Source organism: Phasianus colchicus, chromosome 15 (assembly GCF_987193195.1).
Source record: "Phasianus colchicus chromosome 15, bPhaCol1.hap1.1, whole genome shotgun sequence".
In the NCBI taxonomy this organism is placed as follows: Eukaryota; Metazoa; Chordata; class Aves; order Galliformes; family Phasianidae; genus Phasianus; species Phasianus colchicus.
The window spans coordinates 17,017,547-17,038,805 of record NC_143450.1 but is presented as its reverse complement, the minus strand read 5'-3'; the positions used below and the strand labels follow the sequence as shown (position 1 = coordinate 17,038,805).

General features: G+C 46.0%; 1 protein-coding gene across 9 annotated transcripts in view; it reads left to right on the top strand.

The window, feature by feature from the left end:
- Positions 1-21,259, top strand: part of RAPGEF6 (Rap guanine nucleotide exchange factor 6) — a 105,833-nt gene that overhangs the window by 32,379 nt on the left and 52,195 nt on the right. For 7 of the 9 annotated variants that reach the window (XM_090150712.1, XM_090150708.1, XM_090150706.1 and 4 more), the window contains exon 6: positions 2,044-2,187. In XM_090150712.1, the coding sequence (XP_090006838.1) occupies positions 2,044-2,187 (144 nt within the window). Of the gene's footprint in view, positions 1-2,043; positions 2,188-6,736; positions 8,485-13,177; positions 16,300-21,259 lie in introns of those variants that run through there. The other 2 variants (XM_090150710.1, XM_090150709.1) reach the window with 2 other exon arrangements.

Here is a 21,259-nt window from a genome sequence, read left to right as displayed (position 1 = left end):
TTGTCCCGTGGTGCTGTGCTGGCTGGCTGTGCTCTGCGCCTGGTGCAGGCAGGGCTGAGTGCTGCTCGTGCTGGGGGAGCTGGGTGCTCAGAACCAGCAGTAGGCGCAGTGACGGCCGTGAGCACCACCAGCCGGGCTGAGAGCCATCTGCTGATGGCACTGAACTGGGAACTGTGCAGAGCTCTTTCCTGGTGTTCTGATTTGTATTTTGGTTTTGTTTGGTCGGTTGCAGTGCTAACCGAAGGAAGCAGGTGGTCTCAGTTCTGCGTTTCCACTGGCAGTTGGTTGTTTTGCCCTTGTGTTAGCAAATCGTGTGTTTGTGCTCACCTCTTTGTTTTCAGTTAGAATTGTGGAGGAAAAATAGCATCATCTTGCAGTAAGTGCTTATTTTAGCCTTCAAACTGTCTGTTCAGTTGGGGGTTTGATAGTGAAGGTCCTCAGTGCTGGGCTGGTGGTCATCTACTGCTGCAGGGAGCTCCATCACTGGGTGCCAGATGCACGCAGCCCTGCTTTACTGTCTGTGCTCCCATAAGGCTGAACCCAAAGGAAAAAAGAAACAGTGCATTTAGGAAAAAGGAAACAGTGCATTTATTGAAACAGTTCACGTAGCACATGCACAAAATTCACAACGGAAGAAAGGCAGTTTTAAAGGTTACTTATTAGAGTAAGTAAAACCAAACTTCATCTGCTTCAGGAAACCTGTGCAGTTTGAGAAAAGTGTGGTTCTCGCTTACTGAAGGAGCTCTGCTTTTCTGCTTTCTTTCTGGTAACACTGCAGTGTGAGGGCAGCCTTCTATTTAAAATCTAGCATATCTTTAGATTGCATTGCCAGTGTATATTTTTCTCTATGGAATTAAAAATAACCCACGAAATAAGCCCATCACCTGCACCTTCCTCTGTCCTCTGGGAAAAGCAATGTGGAAAGTGGAGGTGATGTTGCTTCTGTGAATGGTTCAGCTATTTTCAGAGATCTGCTTGTTACTGCCCGTTAAATCTTTCTAATTTTCATGCCTTTATACCTTTTGCATTTGAATTTGGAGATAATTTACTCAAGTGTGTGAAGGGAGGGCTGTGTAATGCAATGTGGAGCTTCTCTTGTTCTACTGCTGAAGTCTTACATTTAGGAAAGCCTGTTTAAAAAAATCATTTAGGGCAGTAGAAACTCATAGTGTAACTGTATGGTAGAGGAGCTTCTTGCTGGCTGCAGCCCATTTGCAGCACGTCTGCTCTGTTTCCTGCTAGGATACACTTTTCCAAAACATCAGAAGGAAGTGGGGAGGGATGGGACTGCTTTTTATAGAAGAAAAAGGAATTGGAGCTAGTGAGATAAAAAGGATTCCTGTTGGCTTTTACTAACAAGATAAATTTACCTTATTTTTAATGTTTAGTTGAAGATGTGATTTATCATCAAGGTATGAATCAAGTTCCAGTGAATTCTTCATAATTTGTTGGAAGTGGTTAGAAATAGGTGTGGCGTAGGGAAAGTAGGGCTAAGAGCTATTTCCAAAGTAAAATCCTACACCAATTAAGTAACCAACAGAACAGGGATGTTGTAACTTGTTTCTCTGTGACTACTGCGTGAAGTTTTGAAAAAATACCCTGATAAAAAAGTGGCTTTAAGCAGATTGTGTCATAAAATCATAGAATGGCCAAGGCTGAAAAGCATATATATCTAAATATAACTTCTGTTGAGGGCATCCTTAAAATCAGACACGTATATAACTCGCATTGTGTAATGTGTGTGGGTGAAAAAGCCTTTCTGCCGATGAGTGACATTATTTGGAGGATACGGGTGCAGCTTTAAAAAAGAAAAAAAAAACCTGTTTCCTGGAAGGAAGCTGCGGCCTCCGGCTCATTGTAATAACGTCGCTCTGAGCCATGCAGCAGCAGTTCTCCAAAGCATCTGCTGTCGTTTTCTTGAGAAAAATTTAACTGTTCTCAACTTATGTTTGTTCCTTCCTCATGAGCTTGCTACGGCTCCATCGACTCTCGGTGCTATGGAAGAACTGGATGTTTAACCAAGAACCCGAACATGTGTTTCAGGTGGAGAACTCCAAAGACAATGAGGAAAGCATCCTGCAAAGAGAAGTCCCGCTGCGGCAGTCCCGGCGCAGGTTTAGGAAGATCAACCAGAGGGGTGAGCGCCAGACCATCACCGACAACGTGGATGCCAGCAGCTACCTGTCGGTGAGTCTGCTCTCTGTTTGCTGGTACCTGGGTTTGGGGGCATTGAGAAAAGCCACGGGGGTGAGATGAGATGAGATGAGATGGGCTGTGCTTGCTGTGACTCTGGAAGCTTTTTTTGAGTGCTTTGGAGTGGAGCACTTCATGTTGTTGTGAAGATTCAGGCTGCGGTTTGAAAAGGGGTTATTTGCTTTATGAGTGCTTGATTGAGCACTGCAAATAAATCTTAATGTGTCTGCTGGAAAAGAAGTGGTCATTCTTGGTGTTGGTTGGTTTTAGCTGGAGTTCTTTTGGTGAGATGCAGGAGTTGGTTGATGGGGTTTTTTTTTTGTGTGTATTTTTTTCCCCTTAGATTTAGGCCGTGCTTTGGAATGGAGTCAATCACAAAGGCAGTTCAATGCAATAACAGCACTATCTGTCACATTTACCTGCTTAAAAATAGCATAACGGTATTTTGAGCATCAAGAAGTAATGGCAGCTCAGTTGCCACTTTTAAAATCCTTCACAGACTGTTGTCTGCTCCGTGTGAAGGCACGTACTGCTGTGGTTTTGAGGCCATGGTGCTTTTCTGAAGGCTTCTCTTTACCCTTCTTCTTCACGTACAAACTTCCTGCTACTAGCAGGATATGTATATGTGTGTGATCTAGACAGAAGATTTCATTGAAAATAATTGTTCCAAAGATTTTGATTTTCTTTGAAAATCAAGCATTGACAAACAGTACTAACACTGAAAAGTAGAAACTTTGGCTAGTCTTCATGCACATAAAAGAAAAAAACAAATTCAGTTTCTCCCCCTTTTTCCTGTTTATACGCTTCAAAATATCTGAAGTGTGCAGTTAGCTGAAAACTTAAAAGATTTCCTCTGTTTCAGAATAAAATGCTGTTTCTCTTTTCTTTCTCTTTCCCCACGCTGTTAACCATGGCACTGCAGGTGGGTGACTTGTAGGCTCTGCAGCATTAGCATTTTGGTGAGCAAAGGTGACTTTGGTGTTTGTCTGCTGAGCAGAACAGCTCTGGCTGCTGTGACAAGAAGCAGACGTGCTGCTTGAAACTAAACGTTCTCTTCCATCTCATTTCAAGAGCTGTCACATGTTGGTTTTTATATTACTGAATAATCTGTGTTAGTCAGTGATGAACGGAGCTGTTGGCTCCTCAGGCTCGGAGCAGCCTCATCAGGCTTTGTTAGGAATTAAGTTCCAATCTGTGTATGACAAAATCTCGTTCCTTCTCTTGGTGTTTCTGTAACATTGAGAAGCATGAAGGAAAAAAATTCTTAGGTGTCAATGCCACAAGGAGGAGAAGCTCAGGAGGTGGTGCTGGTGCTTGCTGTGCCTCTGGCTCACATGGGTGCCATGGGCAGTCTGCTGCCTTTGCTCAGAGAGGTGCCAGGTTAGCACTGCTGTAAATGGTTTCAGTGATTGCCAGTTCTTCCTGCGTGGAGTTGGTGTGTTGGACTTGCAGGACTGTGATCAGTCAACAAATGATGTCCTTGTCATAGAACCATAGAATGGCCTGGGTTGAAAAGGACCACAGTGCTCATCTGGTTCCAACCCCCTGCTATGTGCAGGTCACCAACCAGCAGCCCAGGCTGCCCAGAGCCACATCCAGCCTGGCCTTGAATGCCTGCAGGGATGGGGCATCCACAGCCTCCTTGGGCAACCTGTTCCAGTCAGGGTTTTTCTTCCTGTTGATTTATTTCTTATGATGACAGCCACATGCAGTGCACGTCTGGCTGGGCGTGTACTGTTTCTTGTGGCAATTCTGGTTGTTCCCTCAGATTTATGAATATATATATTTATATATTTGATAGGAAATGATATAAACTTCATAAATCATGAGCATGCTCCTGCATTTGCTTTTGTGTCAGTTAATTAGGGATATATAAAAAGATTGTGTTAACATTGCTAGGTGTTCTCCTGGATGACTGAGTGCTAAGTGGCAGGAAACCACCTTTCTGGTGCAAAATCTGCAAGCTGTCGGGTTCCAGCAGTCTGAGTTGAAATACCAAACCTGGCTTTTGTAGCCTGGAAACTCCTAATTGGAAGGCGTAGTGTCACAGTGCTTGGTGTAGCAAAAAGTAATTTGTATCTCAACAGATGACAAAGAAATGGGCCCAGCTGCCTGTTTGACAAGTAAACAACTCGAAGGATGCCTACATTTTTCTATATTCTGTTTAAGTCTGTTAAAAAAATGAATTTTCCTGAGTTATTTTGTTCATTCTGTGCCTCGGTTTAATTGGTTCAACTCTTGCCTTGGGAGATCTGGTAATACTTGGCCATTGGTCACCAGTGGTTTTGAAAAACAAACATCTTAATGTAACCCTGCACTCCAACCCAGTGGAGAAGGGGCAGGATGAGGAGAGGCTTTGGATGAATTTGCCAAGAACTTAAAACAATGTTTCTGCTGGAGTGAGGAAACTGTTTACAAACTTGCCAGTACATTTCCTCTCTGGCCCAATGCTAATGTGAATAAATGCAGCATTGTACTTCGCTCTGCAGCCTGTTGCTGGATGCTCTGTGACAGATGCTGCATGTGGCTTGAAGGACCTTTTGTGAGCCCTGCTTGGGCAGGAAGGCTTGGTGCTTCATGCACAGCATGCCAGGACTCCCCAGCTTCCAGTGGTGTGATGGGCTGAGTGCTCAGCCTGCTGGTGGTCAGGTCTGGAAGCACCTCTTGGGCACAGGCAGCTTTCTGCCTTCTAAAGAAAAGAAGATCCTGTAGGTATTGGCACTTGGTTGCTTTATCCCAGCTCGGGACTTTTCCTTTGACAATTAAAAGCAAACACAAGAAATCCTCTATTTAAGGGGAATTAATCTATGCAATTTCCATTTACTCCTTGAAATGTAAATCTCTGAGTATTAAATATAGTCAATTAATATTTATGATGAAGTTGAATCCTTGTTTTTATAAAGCATTACCCATTAGGTGGTGATGTGAGCTTGCATCTGCTCTTTGTGTGGAGCTCCCCACCTGGAGCTCCTGCTGGAACGAGTTCCATGGAAGTCCCTGGGGTTAGCAGTGAGATAAATAGTTGTGTGCAGATTCTTTCAGTAATACTTTCAGTTATGATTACCATATTTGAAGCTCTCTCTCTTATGCCTCTTACTTAAGAGAAAGAACTCTAGCACTTAATTTAACTGTCAATCTTCAGGATCATTCACATTCAAAGTCATTATTGGTATCTTCATTTTTCCTTCTTGTCTGCTTGAAGGACAACTCGGTGTTAAAAACTGGTGTTTGTTTGTTTGTCTTCAAAGTGTACAGTGGCATGAATGGGTTCTCACACTGTGTGTGCAGGTGATGGCAGAGCTGCTCACTAACAGGTGGAACAGCAAGGGCTGCCATGTGCTCACAACTTCCAGGAGCTGTGCCAGGGCTCTGCTGGTGCTGTGACTTTCCTCTTGCAGCACAGCCAACCAGCAGCATCCTGGGGATAGACGAGTGCTTGGGGAGAACCCAGTGCTTCTCCCAGGGCATGAAATAGCAGCGCTGCTCACGGTGGGGAGAGCAGGAGTGGCTGTGGCAAAGCTTAATGCCACAGCGACCCGAGATCTCCTCGCCCTTGTCCTGTCTGCTTTCGTCTCTGGAGGAGCATCAGCATTGTGCCTGTCACCCTGGGTGATGGTCTGGGTGGTGGGAGGGAACTGAGGCTGGAGAAGGCTCTTGTCAGACTTAATGAATTAGAGCAAAATGTGCTGCGGGTATTAATTATGCCTGTTCTTGCTTCTGTTTCAGATGTGATTCGTTAGTATGGTTGCCTATCTTCATGGAGATAGGCTCTCTTTGTGCATATGTCTGTCTGCGGCGCGGATAAGAACGCAGACAGGAGCCAGGGTCAGGCAGCAGGGCACTGCCACAGCCACCATGAATATTCAGTCATTCCTGGTTCTCAGTCTAGCTTTCAAGCCAATAAATAATGCAGCTGCATTTTTTATTACAAAAGGAGAAAGGTAATTCTGGTCATCTTTGTTCAGCTCTGTTCTGAACTGCTGTGACTGTACAGCAGGTATGGATGGAACTGCAGCTGGGTTCTTTCTTCAGTTAATGGTTTGGGGAAGAAGTGTTTGATGTCAGTTCTGGGGCTGTACAGAAGTTACTCTGCTGATTTCATAAAGATTCAGAAAGCAAAAGGTTCAAATATTTATCTTCACAATTACAAACTCGAGATGTAGTAAATTTTGCATTTATATTTCTTGCAGTGAACAAATCCAAATGGAGTTTAACACTTGAACACAAATTTCAAAGTGACCATCAAGTCTGCAAACTTACATGTTTTTGATTTTAATGAGATTTAAAAAACTTACTGTTACACACATTTGTACAGTTTTTGATGGTTGAAATAAAGAGTATTCTAGAAATAGCATACGTAAGATGTAATGTAACTTTCCAGAGAGTTGTGGCAATGTTTTTAATTTTTTAATGTTTCTTCACTGTAGAATAGAATAAGGAAATATTACTAAACTTTTCTTAGTAATCCCCTTTTTCAGATGTGCAAATTTTTTTTTTTTTTTTAATTAAAAAAAACTCTTCTAAGAGGATGATGAGGTTTAAGAGATTTATTCTAATACTAACTTTTGAGGACAGCGTTTTGATACTCGTCTCATGTGCAGATTTTCCAGGAGCCCTGTTAGGAGCATTTATCTGCAGAGCAGTCTGTCACTTGAGGACTGCTTGAGTGGCAAGTTTCTTGTTCTGTGATCATTGCTTAATGTAATCCCATCCGAGGCTGCAGTTGGTGGGGGGTATCTCACTGTTGCAGGGGCCTTAAGTCACATTTTAATACACCACATCAAACCCATTGGGTTCTTTCCTATTGCTGATATTTTCCTTTTTAAACGCTGTAGAATGCTGCGGGTGTTTTGTAGTCTATTTCTAACTGCCAGGTAAATGTGCTGAAGTGGTACCCGGGGTGGATGTGACTGTGATGCAGCCTGTCTCCAGATGCCTCTTGCTGAAGCTGGTGCAGCAGCAGCCTGCTGCTGTTGGTTGGGAGCATCAGCAATTCCAGCAGGGCTGCGGCTGTGCTATGAGTGGCTTAAATCACTTCTGGAACCATTTTGGAGCTGGGTGATTGTTCTTTATGCAGATCGTAGCTTGTTAATGTGTTTTGATCCCCACACTTTCATGTATTTGACAGTTCTAGCTTTCTTATCTGAGATTCGGAAGGAAATCTGGATCCCTCTGAAATCCCTCAGTCTCACTGTGTCCTGAGCAGCAGGAGCAGAAAAACACGCCGTGGGTCACGAGGTGCGCAGGGATCATCAAGTTCCCTCTTGCACTGTTGTTACAACATGAGCATTTCCTCTCTTTCAGCTTGTCTTTGAGTTTGGGTGGAGCAGCCCATGGCCCAGCTCGCAGGCTGCATCGTGTCCGTGTGCCTTAAGGCTCTGCCACCCTGGAGCTGCTGGCACTGCTGTTTTCAGTTCCTCTGTCTCCTGCCATCCAGGAGGCCCAGTGCTACTCTGGCTTCATGGTGGCACATCCCTAAGTGAAGCTGGAGGCTGGGCGTGTGGCATGGAGGGGGTGAAGAACAGCTTTCTGCAAATGGGAATTGAGGGCCACTGTCCTGGCCCTCTGGGTTCTGGTGCAGCTGGAGTTCACCCCACCACCATGATTGCTGAGTGCCCTTTTGTCCCCTTCTGTAAGCAGGGGATCCCCCAAAAGCACATCAGCTTGGGTTTTGTTTCACAGCTTGATTCCACCTTGCTTCGTATTGTCAGGTGTTCTTGGTGACAGTCAAAGCAAAAAAACTCCCATCCTCACGTGCTGTGCATTCGGATGTTTCCTGATAACTTCCCCAGCCACTGGTGCTTTCCAGTCTGATGAGGTTTTTGAAGAGTGATGACTTTGATGCACTGCACACAAAATAAGCTGATGAAAAGCACTGCCCTTCTGTTAATACCCATGCCCTTAGATTAATTTTTTTTTCTTTTTTTAAACTATATAACACACAAACCCCAATTTATCAATAATGAGAGGGATTATAATTATTCCAAACTTATATTTGGGAATTTCCCTGACGAGTTCCTTACACAGAAATCAGTGCAGTTCCGGGACGACACGGGGAGTTGTGAACAGCATCGAGGAGTGCTGCAGAAATGAAACTAGCTCGGCCACAAACACCGGAGGGTTTATTTTAGGTGAGCACCTGCATTTCCTTGGGTCTGGTCAGGCTGCTGGCAGTGATGCGTGGAGCTGAGCAGTGCAGTTTGCTGCATGCTGGGTGGAGCAGTGGCTCTCCTGCAGGACAGATGGACACCTGTGTGGCTGCCAGGCTGACCGTCCCACTTCTTGATCAAGGTATTGAAAACTGATAGGGAAAATAGCCCTGAGCACTGCCTGTCCTTGGGGGAACCTCACCGTGCCTTTGTGTGGGGGAAGCAGGGAGCTGCTGGGACCTTGCCCTGCGTGGCACTGAGGTTTGCTGCTGTGCTCACGTTTGTTCCATGGTGGGGGGGCTGAAGGTACATATTGTGGATGGTAGTGGGAGAACTGTATGGTTCCCTAGCTGACTCTCAGCTTGTGGAGCCCAGACAAGTTTATGGCATTTTGTTAAACTTTGCTCTATTTTTATCATTTACGAGTGATAAAAATAAGTTACCATTACGGAATGCATGAAGAACTTGGCTCAACAGCTTCACAGCTACTTCCCAGTCATTGACTGATTCTTGTTTGTTTCTAGGTCAGGTTATCCCAGTTATCTTTCCTTAATGTTTTCCTTAGGAAGGAGATCTCAGTAGGGCAGTAGTTTCCTCAGCTGCTCATGTTAGGATGTTTGAAACAGAGTTGTCTGCGAGGCCCTTTCCACCCCAAGCCACTCCATAAGTCTGTGATTCCAATCTTTTTGAAAAACAAACATAAAAATCCCACCTAGATATCTTGCAAATCAGTGTGCACAAGGAATAAGAAGTGAAGACCCACGTGCTCTGCACATATCAATCCATTATCTGTTCCTTCTCCATTCACCACGCAGACAAATTTACACCTTCATAGAAATTAACGCAGTTCCTTGGAAAATATTTTATGTAGCATGTTCAGAGTTAATCTGCGCTCTGATGGACCCTGAGGGGTTGGGTGGCAGTTCCAAGGACATTAATTCTTTATAAGCAGCCTCTTAAGCAAAATAGATTGAGCATGTTCAAGCGCCGTGCCTGCTGCTGAGAGCCGTGTGCTTCTGATGGCTGATGGTAGAAAGCAGCGCTGTGCACCAGTTAAAGCATTGTCAGTCTTTTGTGGCTCTTGGAAGCTTTTGGTGTGTGAGTTGCAATTCGGTCAGATTCTTTTTTTATTAATATTGCTTTATTATTGCTGTGTTTTGAGATGGCACGCACGTGGGTTCTTGTGGAAGCTGCTGGGGGCAGGCAGCAGGCTGGCAGCCTGCGTGCAGGTGGATGGGGGTGTGCCTGGCTCTGGGCTTTGTTTCCTGCCCTCCACCTGGGCTCTTCTGTTCAGTGCTGTAACGAAGTAAGCAGCCTGATGATATCCTCGTTGATTGCCAGCTCAGCCTTCTGCTCATTTGTGGGCTTATGATACCTTAGAGAGAAGCAGCCTTGTGAAAAGTCATCTTGTATTTCATCCTGAAGAGCTGCGTATCGAAGGTTTGGGGCTGTGATATCTTTAAGTTTGTATTTAAGTTGAAATGTTTATATGTTTTAGAATATGGAAATTTGCATCAAGTCACCAGCGTTCTTCTGAAACCTTCTGAGCCATGCTGAGAATATCTGGAACAATTTCCAGTTAAAATCACCGCTGGGAGATGTCAGTCCATAGTGCAAGCCCTTGGATGCCCTGTGTTCCTCGAAAAACTTGGCATGAAAACTGCCATGAGAGAACAGCTAGAAGAATCTCTCTGGTTTTGGCATGGAACTGGTTGCTATTTCTAATGACTATTACAACAGCATTTGTAATTTTTGCATTTGAACTATAGAAACTTTTTTAATGGGAAAATATTTGACAGATGAAATACTTGAAGTGGTTGATGAAATGGAGTCTGAGTAAGGAGAGCAATCAGTGCAGCTGAGTTCCTTGTTGTACCTCATCCTTGCAAACCAGACCTGCCTGCTGTTGCTAACTGTTCAGTTCTGTTCTCACGCCTGAGTTTTCTTTTGCGGTGGGGCAGCCACAACAGACGTGTATTATTTTTATGATTTTGAGCTCTGGAGTGTGTCTGACAGCTGTGATGAAACGTGCCTTTGTTTGTCAGCTTGGCGTGTAGGTGTGTCTGCGTGCCGAGCCCTTGTGTGGTTGTGTGATGGGTTTCACAGATCCGGTGACAATAACTGGGATTTTACTGCTGCTTGAAACCCTTCTTCCCAGCACAGCAGGTTTTGGGTGCTGAGTGCGGCTGCATGTGGGTGCCCTGCAGCCCCAGCAACGTGCATGCTGCATGGGGAGAGGCAGTGCTGGCATGGCTGCCCAGCACCCGAGATGGCACTCGCATTGCATGGCTGCAGGCTGCTGCCCTGTCTGCTGAGCAGTGAAAGCTGACTGTCTAAACTCAGCATCGCATAGGCAGACATCTCCACGCTTCTCTGCCCATGGTAGAAGCATGCAGGTCCTTCCTGCCCTCTCCTGCTTTCAGGCCTTCGGCTTGGTGTTCAACCTCCAGAAAAAATGACAGAAAAAAATATATATATATTGGAAGTGCCATTTTGATAATTGTAACCTCACCTGTGGAGTTAATGCATTGTTCTGAAGGTCGTTTAATGAGAAGGGTTTTTCCTGCAGGGGTGTGCTGGCTCCTCGTGTTGCAGACAGGCTTCACCTGCTTGTGGTGACTTCAGTCGTGGGAGGAAAAACTGATATTTTGTGTTTGATTTCATATCAGCTTCGATGCAGACAATGTTCAGGATGAAAATGAATATATATATATATATATTTGTCAGTGGGGTTTTTAGGTTCCAGTCCTAACACTGTGGCTGCCCGGTTGGTGACAGCTGGGAAATCACACTGAGGTCAGCGCTGGGCTGGGGCTCTGACACCAGGTCAAGGGGATGTTTAATGAGCAAAACTGTAAAAGGGCTTGGGAAATTCTGGTGCTTTTGGTATCTCTGGGTGGGTTTGGTCCCACAGAGCGCCCTGTTGGCGTGGTGTCCACTCAGCATCACCAGCACGGATCTCTCTGTACGTGCCTGCAGCTCCCTGCCCGCTGCTGAAATGAGGTGTCAGGAAGGAAAGGGGTGCAGTACGATTTGCCTCTGGTCAGGCTGCAGCAGTGAACTTTCAATTGGACTTGTGGGCAGAGGGTTTCCCCTTTCCTGTGTGCCAGCATGGTGCTGTGCTGCTCAGGGCTGCAGGAAGGGGGGTCTGCAGAGGAGAGCTGTCATTTGTAAGCGCATTTAAGAAGGTGTTAATAATACTTATACGTATAAATCTGAATAGCTGCAAATGGCAGATGACCTCTCGTTGCTTAACACAACAGCTGGAAAAGGATGGCTGGGGCAGCACGGCAGCAGTGAGGAAATTGAATCCATGGTGCCTTTTTATTGTTCCTTCTGTATTACAGGCTATATTTAGAAGCTTACATCACTTTGGTTATGATGACAGCCTCCCCCCAGCTCCCTCCCTCTCCTCTCCCTCCCTGCTCTCCCTCCCCTAGGATGGATCACATTTTCATACCACTTACGAATCCTACAGATCTTGCAGCAGGATTTTTCTACAGCGTGCTCCTAAGTGCTGCTGCGGAGGGCGATGTATGGAGGGAAGCAGCTGCAGCACGTAATGTCACCCTGAAGGAGGAACAGAGCTCACAGCACTGCTCTCACTGCCTCCATTTGTGTGAATTGGTTCAGGAGCAGGGTGGAGAGTTGCTTTCTTTCCTTTTTTTATTTCTTTCATGTGAACAGGAATTCCCGAGAAGCCCTATTGAGGGGCTAGCACTGGCACACAGCATGGTGATGTATTTAAGATGCCCGAGTGAAATGGTGAGGAGGAGGAATCAGAGATGTGTGCCAGTGACACTGAGCTGTGGAGTTGCAGCTGGCACCGTGCTGCTCAGCATCGCCTGCTCTGCACAAGGATTTCAAGTGCTCAGATGTATTGGACAAACCTCTTGATTAGCAGGTGCTGCTAATGCTGCTAATGCCTAAAATATATCTGCGTTAAGCTACTCTGTTTGGCAATTCCCACTTAGGAAGAAACCTCATCAAAATGTATTTTAGCCCCAAATGTCTTAAGAGTGTGAAGTGAGGGATTGCTTCCCAAGCACCTGGGAACCTCTGGGGGCATTCAGGCCGCTGCTGTCCTCACACTGAAAAGAGGGGGAGCACGAGAGTACCTGCAGCGGGGATGAGCGGGAGCAGCATGCAGCAGCCTTGCTGGGGGGGCCAAGGGTCAGTGGCCAGCATGCACAGCCTGGCCTTGCCACGTTGGGGCTCAGCTCGGTGCTCACCTTGGTGCTCACCTGGCTGCAGGTACGGCACAGGGCTCTGTGATGGAGCAGGAGAAATGCTGCTTGGGGCCAGCTGCCAGCCCCCAGCGCCTCTGGTTTGGTGGAACTTGGGGTTGTGGTGCCTTTCAGTAACAGGGGACATTATTCCTGTTTGAGTGAAGGTGTGTGTTTAAATTCGGATGGGTCTTCCTATCCTTCTGAAAGCATCCTGATTTTCAGTGACTTGCTCCTGTTAGGCAATTGGGACATGCAGATTTATTTAACGGTCGGGAGGATTCAGCGTTAGGGGAGGATAAAGGGAACGTGGTGCATAGAAACATATGGAGCGAGACTTCAAGCGTGAAAATAAATCAGCGTTGAGAAACAAAGACCTGTTTAAATTCAGAGATTGTATACCAAAGGTTTATTTTTCCTGAAGGTTCTCCGAGAACTTGGAATGCAGTTACAATGAGAGGAGCAGCTTGCTCTGTGCGCTCTGCCTGTTCTTCAGCAGCAATTTGGCTGCAGTCACTGCAGAGCGGGCTGGTTGGCGAGGTGTCACTCAGCAGCACAGGTACATGGGCTGCTGGAGCTGCAGTTATTCCGGGGGGGGGGGGGGGGGGGGGGGAGAGGGAGGGAAGCCCCCAGCCCCCGCCTGGATCTGGGTCAGGCTCTCCCCGCGCAGTGCTGGCGCAGCCCCGGGACGCAGCCGCAGCTCGCCGGGATGATGTCATCCTCGCTGAAAGGCAAAACTAGAAGGAAATGGAATTTCGTTCCCATTATTGAGCCGGTGTTTACAGTAGTTGTAAAATATGGCATCCTCGCCAAAATCTGTAGCGGATTGGATTTCATGCACAATGCAGCGGGTTGGAAGCATGGCTGGGAGATGACTGTCTGCCCGCTCGGCCGGGGGGGCTGCGCGCTATCGCTGTGCATGCAGGCAGGGAGAGGTTTCCTCTGGCTGCTGCTCGCTTGGTTCTTTTTTGTTTTTGCTTTTTCCTTGATAGAAATTGTGATGGTGATAACTGTAATGATGCAGGTAACACGGCGTGATGGCATTCAGACGTTGCTTACTGATGAAAATGTATCAGTTGAGCTTTCTAGCGGGGGGAATAGGAGGCTTTTTAAATGTTGTGAATTGTTAGGAGAGATGCGGTGCCGTTGCATGCGAGATGAAGCTGGCATCAGGTCTATTGTTTGGTATTGAAGGAGCAGCACAGGAACCAGCTATTATGTAGCTGATGGAATGCCTTTCAGAAGTCTAGAGGAGTTATCTGAAAATCTTTCAGCTTTTAAAAGCGGATGTTGGCTTTGCGAATTTTGCAAGAGCGGGACTGAAGTTCAGCTTTTACTCTGTGTTTAAATACAATTTATACCCGGTCATTAGCCTAGATGCATCCATTTCTGTTTCCACTGTTGAGCAGTGCTGGAATAAATCCAGGTTTTGGTGCCAGTTGTGTCCCTTAGGGCACTGGAAGGAGCTCGGGGTCTCTGGTGGGCACAGCCCAGCTCTGCTCCCGTGCCTGGGGAATTCAGTGGTGGGGTGGGTGACTGGTGGGCGCCCCTTGGCCACTGCAGTGTGAGGATCCTGTGCACACCTCCTGGTGCACAGCCCACTGTGCATTGCTCCAAACTGCCTGATTTGGTGTTCCTGAGCAAGCAAACAGAACCAGAAAAGGGCATTTGGGCCCTGGCTGTCCCCACATCACTCCCTGAAGGTGCTGTTCTGTGGGGAAGGTGCAGCCGTGCCTGCAGGTCTGGAGAATTAACCTCGGGTCTGATGCAAATAGAGAATATGAGATACAGTGATGAAGATTCTTTCCGAAGAGAAGAAAATGGAGACAGTGAGTGCCCCTTGTTGCAGATGAAGTAAATGATCCTGGAGAGTCTGGAGTGGCTGTGCTGGAGGCTGCACCCCCTGTCTCATCCCCCGAGGCTTCCTCCCTCCCCTCGCTGCCCTGTGGAGGTGGGGGATCCCTCAGGCTGCTGCCCAGGGCCCAGTCAGCACAGCGGGTTTTGGTGGCGAAAAGGAATCGTAAAATCAAATTGACTGCTGCAGAATTCAGGCAGTTCTTGTTATGAACATAATTGGCCTGATTGGAGGGGAAAGGCAACTTTAAACGTGCCAAAACCACTAAAAATTTGAGCATTGTAAATACCACTGTTGAGCAAGGAATTCTCATTCTAAGTAAGAATCTCCCGAGGAATAATAGAGGATGAGATAAAAATCCTGGAATTCTTGTATGGCATCCATACATCAAAGCAGAAATTATTGCATTGTCTATTTGATGATGGATAAATCTGTGCATGCATGCAGGTGTCTGCAGATATTTTTTTTTACCTTCTTTCTAAATGTGGATGCAGAGATGCGAAAGGATTCGCCTTAATGCCACTGAAAAGCGTTAAAGGAGAAATTGAGGTTTGGATTCTTTAAAATTTTTTAGAAAGAAAAAATGCTCAGGGCTGCAGCACATGCAGCAGCGTGCGATCCGGTACCGAATGCAGTGCTGGGTGCTGTGCTGAGCGGGTGCTGTGCCGATCCGTGTGTTTGTATTAGGTCAATAAAGATGCTCTGCCGGCTGCATCTGCAGATACAGTAGCCAATTGATCTAATGCAGTTTCTAAAGGCTTTCTATACAGGTGATGTCATCCTTTTAGCTCGGTTCCCCTCCCACTCTCTTTCCTCCTTATTAGATATTTCATCTTGCTGCGGAGCATCCAATCGATGGGAGCTTCTCCTGAGGGAGCTGCTGAGAAGCAAGCAAAGATAGTAGGAATTCGGGCTCCAGCAGGCAGCTCGCTGTAGCCATGGATGTACGGTTTGGTTGTGCATTACAGAAATGTTTTAATTGGAAAAGCTAGGCGTGGATGGACTGTGTCTGACCGATGCATTAGAATACTAAGCAACACTGCAGAGTTGTAAACTGCATTAAAAAAAAAAAAAAGAAAAAAAAGAGGAGGGGTGGGGGGGCAAAAGAGGAAAGGGTTTGTATTGCAGAAGCTTCTAATGCATTTCACAGTGCAAACCTGTTAGAGCACATATCCTGGAGCTACGGTCCGGAGACTAATTCAATTTTTGCAGTTATGATGGACAAGAGTATAAAGAAGAAACTTTAATATCCAGGGTGTGGGATTCCTGAATTGCCTGGGATGCTGAAGAACCTGTGCAAAATTTCATCTACGATAGGAATGTGAAGTTTCCGAAAAGTGGACCTGAAGATAAGCCACTCGTAAATGCATTTTAGGGAAGAGAAAAAAGGAATTGGAAGAATTCTTATCTCACCTTTTAATGTATTGTTGCTGTAACGTGCAATTCGAATCCATTTCTGAATTAATTCCATCTTAGCAGCACTTTTCAGGTACATGCCTCTTGCCTGGGGGAACCCTTGGATATTTGTATTGGAAGAGCTAGGAAACATTTTGACTTGAATTGATGTGCTTGTTAAAACCGGAACATTTTAATAGGAATTGCTGCTGCTAACTCACTGCAACACTGCAAACTACTCCGGTACGGGAGAGCTGTTATCGAGTTCGGTGTGAAATTCAAGCCTGAGAAGTTGCATACATCTATATTTGCTGCTTTGGTTTATGACTTTTCACAAGAATCCAGAGAGGATTTTACTCGCTATTTTTTTTTTCTTCCCCCTGTGGCTTTTATTTGAGAAAGGAAACTTTTTTTCTCAGCCTGAGAAATGGCTTTTCTTGTTCGCTGCTACGCCAACTGCCTGCAGCCGTGGGCCTCCAAAGTAAGTAGGATTTTGTGTGTGATGCTTTCTGTGGGCTGCAATGCATGGGGCTGATGGGGTGCTGCGTCTCGGAGCTGCGGGCTCTGTGCGGGGCTCCTCTGCTGGAGTCCGTTCTGAGTGGGAAGGGAGGACCTTGAAATATTGAAATGGTGTTATGTGTACTAATAGCCTGCAAATGGACAGGAAGCATAAAAATGTCATTTTCTTAGGAAATGTTTAAAGCTTGCTTTTTATCCCGTCAATATATGGAGCAAGTATAATGGAAGTATAATGTTTTTACGACTGCCTGTATATATTGCTAACTTGAACATATTGATGTCTGAGCCCACTGATGCTCTGACACTGGAGCAGTATGAGGCTGCACTGCTTGCTTCCTTTGTGCAGCGTTGTGGAACTGGTTAATTATTTAGCTGAACTATGAAATTACAATTAGCTTCAAGAGGCACTATTTAGTCTGTTTGAAGATGCCGTATTTGTGTGGGGCTGGGGAAGGAAGGGTGTTTCTTCTAAAGAAGGTAATGAGATCTCGAACATTCGAGCAGTCCAACCGACTGAGATAAAAGCCTGTAAAGAAATCTAAAAGATGCACTGTTTGCCAGGCTGCAGGTTGGTTTGCTCAGAACGCTGCAAGAGTTCCCTGTGTTGTGCTGAGGCTGCGAGCAGTGCCGGCACCCAACACACAGGAATTGCCCTACAAACCTGAGGCCAGGCACACACATCTTGGAATCTCTTACAGTTCTCTATTTGCCTCTGTGAGCTTCTGCCACACAGGGGTGAGGACTGTGCACGTTCCCCGTGTGTCACAGCCAGAGGGCAGCGGGTGAAATCCCTCTGCTCTAGGGATCAGGAGATGTGGCACTGGCTTCAAAGCAAGAAATATGCTCTCTAGTTGGTTCCAAGAAGTTTCAGGGACCAAGCCACATAGCAATGTGCAGACACACTGCAGGGAAACCCAGCTGGGTGGGCTTGATGGGTTTCCTTTTTTAGAAATAGGACCTGACTGTGTGCAGGGAGTCGTGCTGGGATTTAGGGTTTCCACACAGACCTGCCAGAATTAAGGTGGGAGTTGGGTGTGTGTTTATGGCCCCGCTCAGCGGCGCTGGGTGCTGAGTCTACTGATGCCATTGGCGAAAGCACTCGTGTGCTGGAACATGTGGCTCTGACTGTGGGGCCACCTGGGCCCCGTTGGGCATCCCCTGGTGTCTCCAGTGTATGTGCAGATTCCTGTACTTTGTCTCTTCCTCATCTGCAGACACACAGTGTGCAGGGTTTGGTTTCCTGGGGCTCGGCTCGCCTGCACCGCCCTTGTAAAGAAGCTCTGAATGCGTGATGCTGCTTAAAAAATGGCAGTGCTTAGTCACGTTTGGGCTTCTGCTGGGATGGCTCTTGCAGGAGAGTTTGGGCCTAAGTGAGAAACCAAAAAATGAGAAAGCGCTGTGCTCAGATAAGGCTTTGCAGGGGGAAGAATGATTGTGAGGACTTGTGGCCCCCTGTGTCAGCACTGGGGATGGCACCCAGCACATTGCTGCCGTTTATTCACTCATTTGCAATTCATAAATGAAATGCTGTAAAATGTTGGGCAGTATGATGGTTTTTTTGCTTTTCTTTTGTTGTTGTTGCTGTTGTTTTCTTTCTTTTAAACAGTTGCTGCAAGCTAGTAGCTGCTTTTGTATATCAGTCCTCAGATAATTTGTTGTCTTTGAAACCAACCCAGGAAAAGCAGCTGTTCCTCCTCCTGCAGAACCCCCCAGAGCTCCTTTAAGTCCCCGCAACCCCCAAAGCTTTGGGAACTCATCCATTCCTGAAGCTCTGCAGCTCTGGAAAGTAGGACTGACCGCAGCGGTTGTCTGAGCGCCATCTGATCTCATTCCCTTTTCTCAACTTCATACCGTGTTTTCTCTGTGATGGGTGTTTTATCATAATATGTATCACAATAAAATAACTGACCTGAGAATTTTAGATATGCAAGTTCATAACTTCGACTTGGAAATGTCAGGTGTTTTATAACCATGCTCTGTCGCTGGAACCGCTTCTGGCTGCAGAACAGCAAACATCTCATCTTTGCTTTCGCAGTGACTGAACCCAAAGTTCCATAGACTTCTGTGGATATCTGTCCCAGATTTTTAAATTAGATGCTATTAAAGTGTGATGTAGGACAACAGTCTGAAAATGGACGGTTGACTCAGTTGTAATTAGAGCTGTTCAGAATGTGGCAGAGTAACATTACATCTATTAAATCAGAGCAGAATGAAGTCACGTTTCTTGTGACTAAGCAGGAAGGTGAGCTGATGTGAGGGCACGTAAAGGAGGGTATGGCAGTGGGACTTCATGGCTGTCTGGTGACATGGGAGCTGCTGCCTCTAGAAGAGGAGCTGTGGATGCAGAGAGGCCCCTCATCTCCCTGAGAGCAGGTCTGTTCCTTTTGACTTCCCAAAGTAAAGGGGGCGGAGCAGACAGCTGTCTGTTTTCCTGCATTAAAGGCTGCAAAAAGGAGGATAAATTAAGAGAAAAATGTCAAGGGTGAGTTTCTACAGTGCAGCTGCAGCCTGGTGTGTGAGCCCTGCCTGCAGGATGGTGCCAGCAGTGATTGGGGCACTGCTGTGGCCAGGCTGTGTTCACAAGGCCATCAAGCACCCAGCTCACAGCAAGTGTGTTTCCAGTGATGCACAGTATTTGAATGCAAACAAAGTCATGATTTCAAATACATCCCAGCAAGACTTGGATTGTCTTTATAATTCTGACTGTATCTTCTAGTGTCTGCGCTGCATTTTCTGGTATGAGACTTGTAAACACAGGCACATTATGGAGTCAGAACTCTTTTTAATGCTAATCCTAGCAATTGAGATGTGTCAGGTCCTCCACTGATAGAAGTGTTATGTACTGCCTAAAATTTCCCAAGCCCAGAACACATACACAGCTGCCCTGTTGGTGTGGCAATAGGGCCTGATGGGGAAACACAGTGATTAGACAACATATCTATAAAGGGTAATTAAAAAGGGATGCTTTTGGAGATAATGTGCTTGTTACAGAAAATAAGGATCTTTGACCTAACAGCTTCTAAATTGTTTGATCCTGGCAGGAAACACCTTCATCTAAGATCCCAGGTACATGTTAAAATTGTTTTCTGTTGTAAGACAGACACTTACTTTCTCCTTTTTCCAGGCTTCTGTCCTCTTCTCCCTTTCTGCTGCTCAGATAAAATCTATTAATTCTAAGCATAATACAAGAGGTACATTTGTTCCATAGAAGTTTGTGACAGGGGTGGAGAAGATTTGGAGTCATTTTCCGTTCCATTCCCATTTCTGCTGCTGTCTGGCAGGGATGTGATGCAAGCTTTAGTTATCCATAAATAAAATCAGGCTAACATCATCTTCTGATTTCAAAGGGCATCAGTTTGAGATCCTGAGCTGAAACCCTCATGCAATTAAAGATTATTTTCGGCTCATCAGAAAGAAAACAGAGCTTTGATAGCGTGTCCTTGATTTGATTAGTTGTCATCCTTGTCTTTGCTCCTGCACTCGTGTAGAAAGTAGCCCAGGTAGCATGAATTTAAAATATTGCCAGTGCAAACAGAACAACTAACCCTTCACTTTCTCTTTGCAGTAGATTTTAGCAGCATCTCTGTCCTCCTGGCCTTGCCTCTCCATCTGAGCTCCTGTGTGCCCGAAGCTGTGTCCAGTGCTGTGCTCTGGCACAAGAGCCCTCTGCCAGGCTCTTGTGTGTGGGCAAATGCAGCCTGGGGTTGCCCTGTGGATTCATCTGCTGTTCCTCTGACTTCGCAGTCACTTGCTTTGTGTGGTTTAGCTCTGTGGGTTCAGTTTTTGAAGTTTTGGCCAGCTCCTCAAAATATTGCTTTTCCACGTTTCGTGATCTCTCCCATCTCCATCCACTCCAACAGGAGGATTGCTTTCTTGCATGATATTTCAAGCGAAACTTGTTTTTCATGCATTTCTTGCTTGTTAATTTATGAAGATGAAAAATTTTTAATACGAGCACTTTGGCATTTACTCTAGAAAGCCTGAATTTTCTTATACTCCAGTGTACAATAAGTTGACGTTAATGCAAGCTCACATCTTACTACTTTCAACAGAAAGCCTTTTCCTGAAGGATTGTTTTTATCGGAAATTGGCTCTTAATATGCAAATAAACATCTAGCTTTTCATTTATTTCCTCCTGGGCTTTGTTTGGTTTAAAGCTGCTTTGTTACAGTTCTGCTCACAGCAGCAAGCTGGCTCAGGACCACCCTGTTCTGCTCCTCTCGCTTCCACGGCCACATTCCTGGATGAATGCAGACAAGATGCAGGTGGAGGAATGGTGCTGCTTTGTTCTCCATAGGGCTGAGGGCCTCGTGCACAAGGCAGCAAGCCCAGAGCTGATCCATCACAGTGCCAGACTGGCACAGCTGTGGGGCGCTGGTGGCCTTGGCGCTGCCTCCTGGGGCTGCCCAGCACTCGCAGTCTCTGAGGGGCTGGAACTGCCACCACCACGATGCTTTACCAATCAGTGGATGTAAGAGCTTATAAATTATGCAGCCGAGATGAAGCTCAGTGTAAATCTGGAATTTTGCATGTCCATGGATGAGAGCTCCCCAGGCAGCGGGCTGCTGCTCCTGCTCAGCTGCCAGGGCTCCCATGGCTCTGAAATGTGGGTTCCATGTGGGATTTGGAGCATTCAGAGCAGTCATCACTGCCTGCGTGCTGCCATAGCTGTTCAGCCCAGGCTCCTTCTAGTCTTGCAGTATATTGGTTTTTCAGTGATGAGGACGAATGGCAAAATCCAAACTTGGGCACTAAAAATAAGACTACTTGAGCATTGTTATTGTAACATTTTCATAATAAGAAAACACAGTTCTCGGTATTTTAAAATGTTATATAGTCAATAGAACAAAACAGAGTTGATCTGTATTAATTGGTGGTAAGAAAAAAAAACCGTCACAAAGCAAACAAACAAAAACTCAACA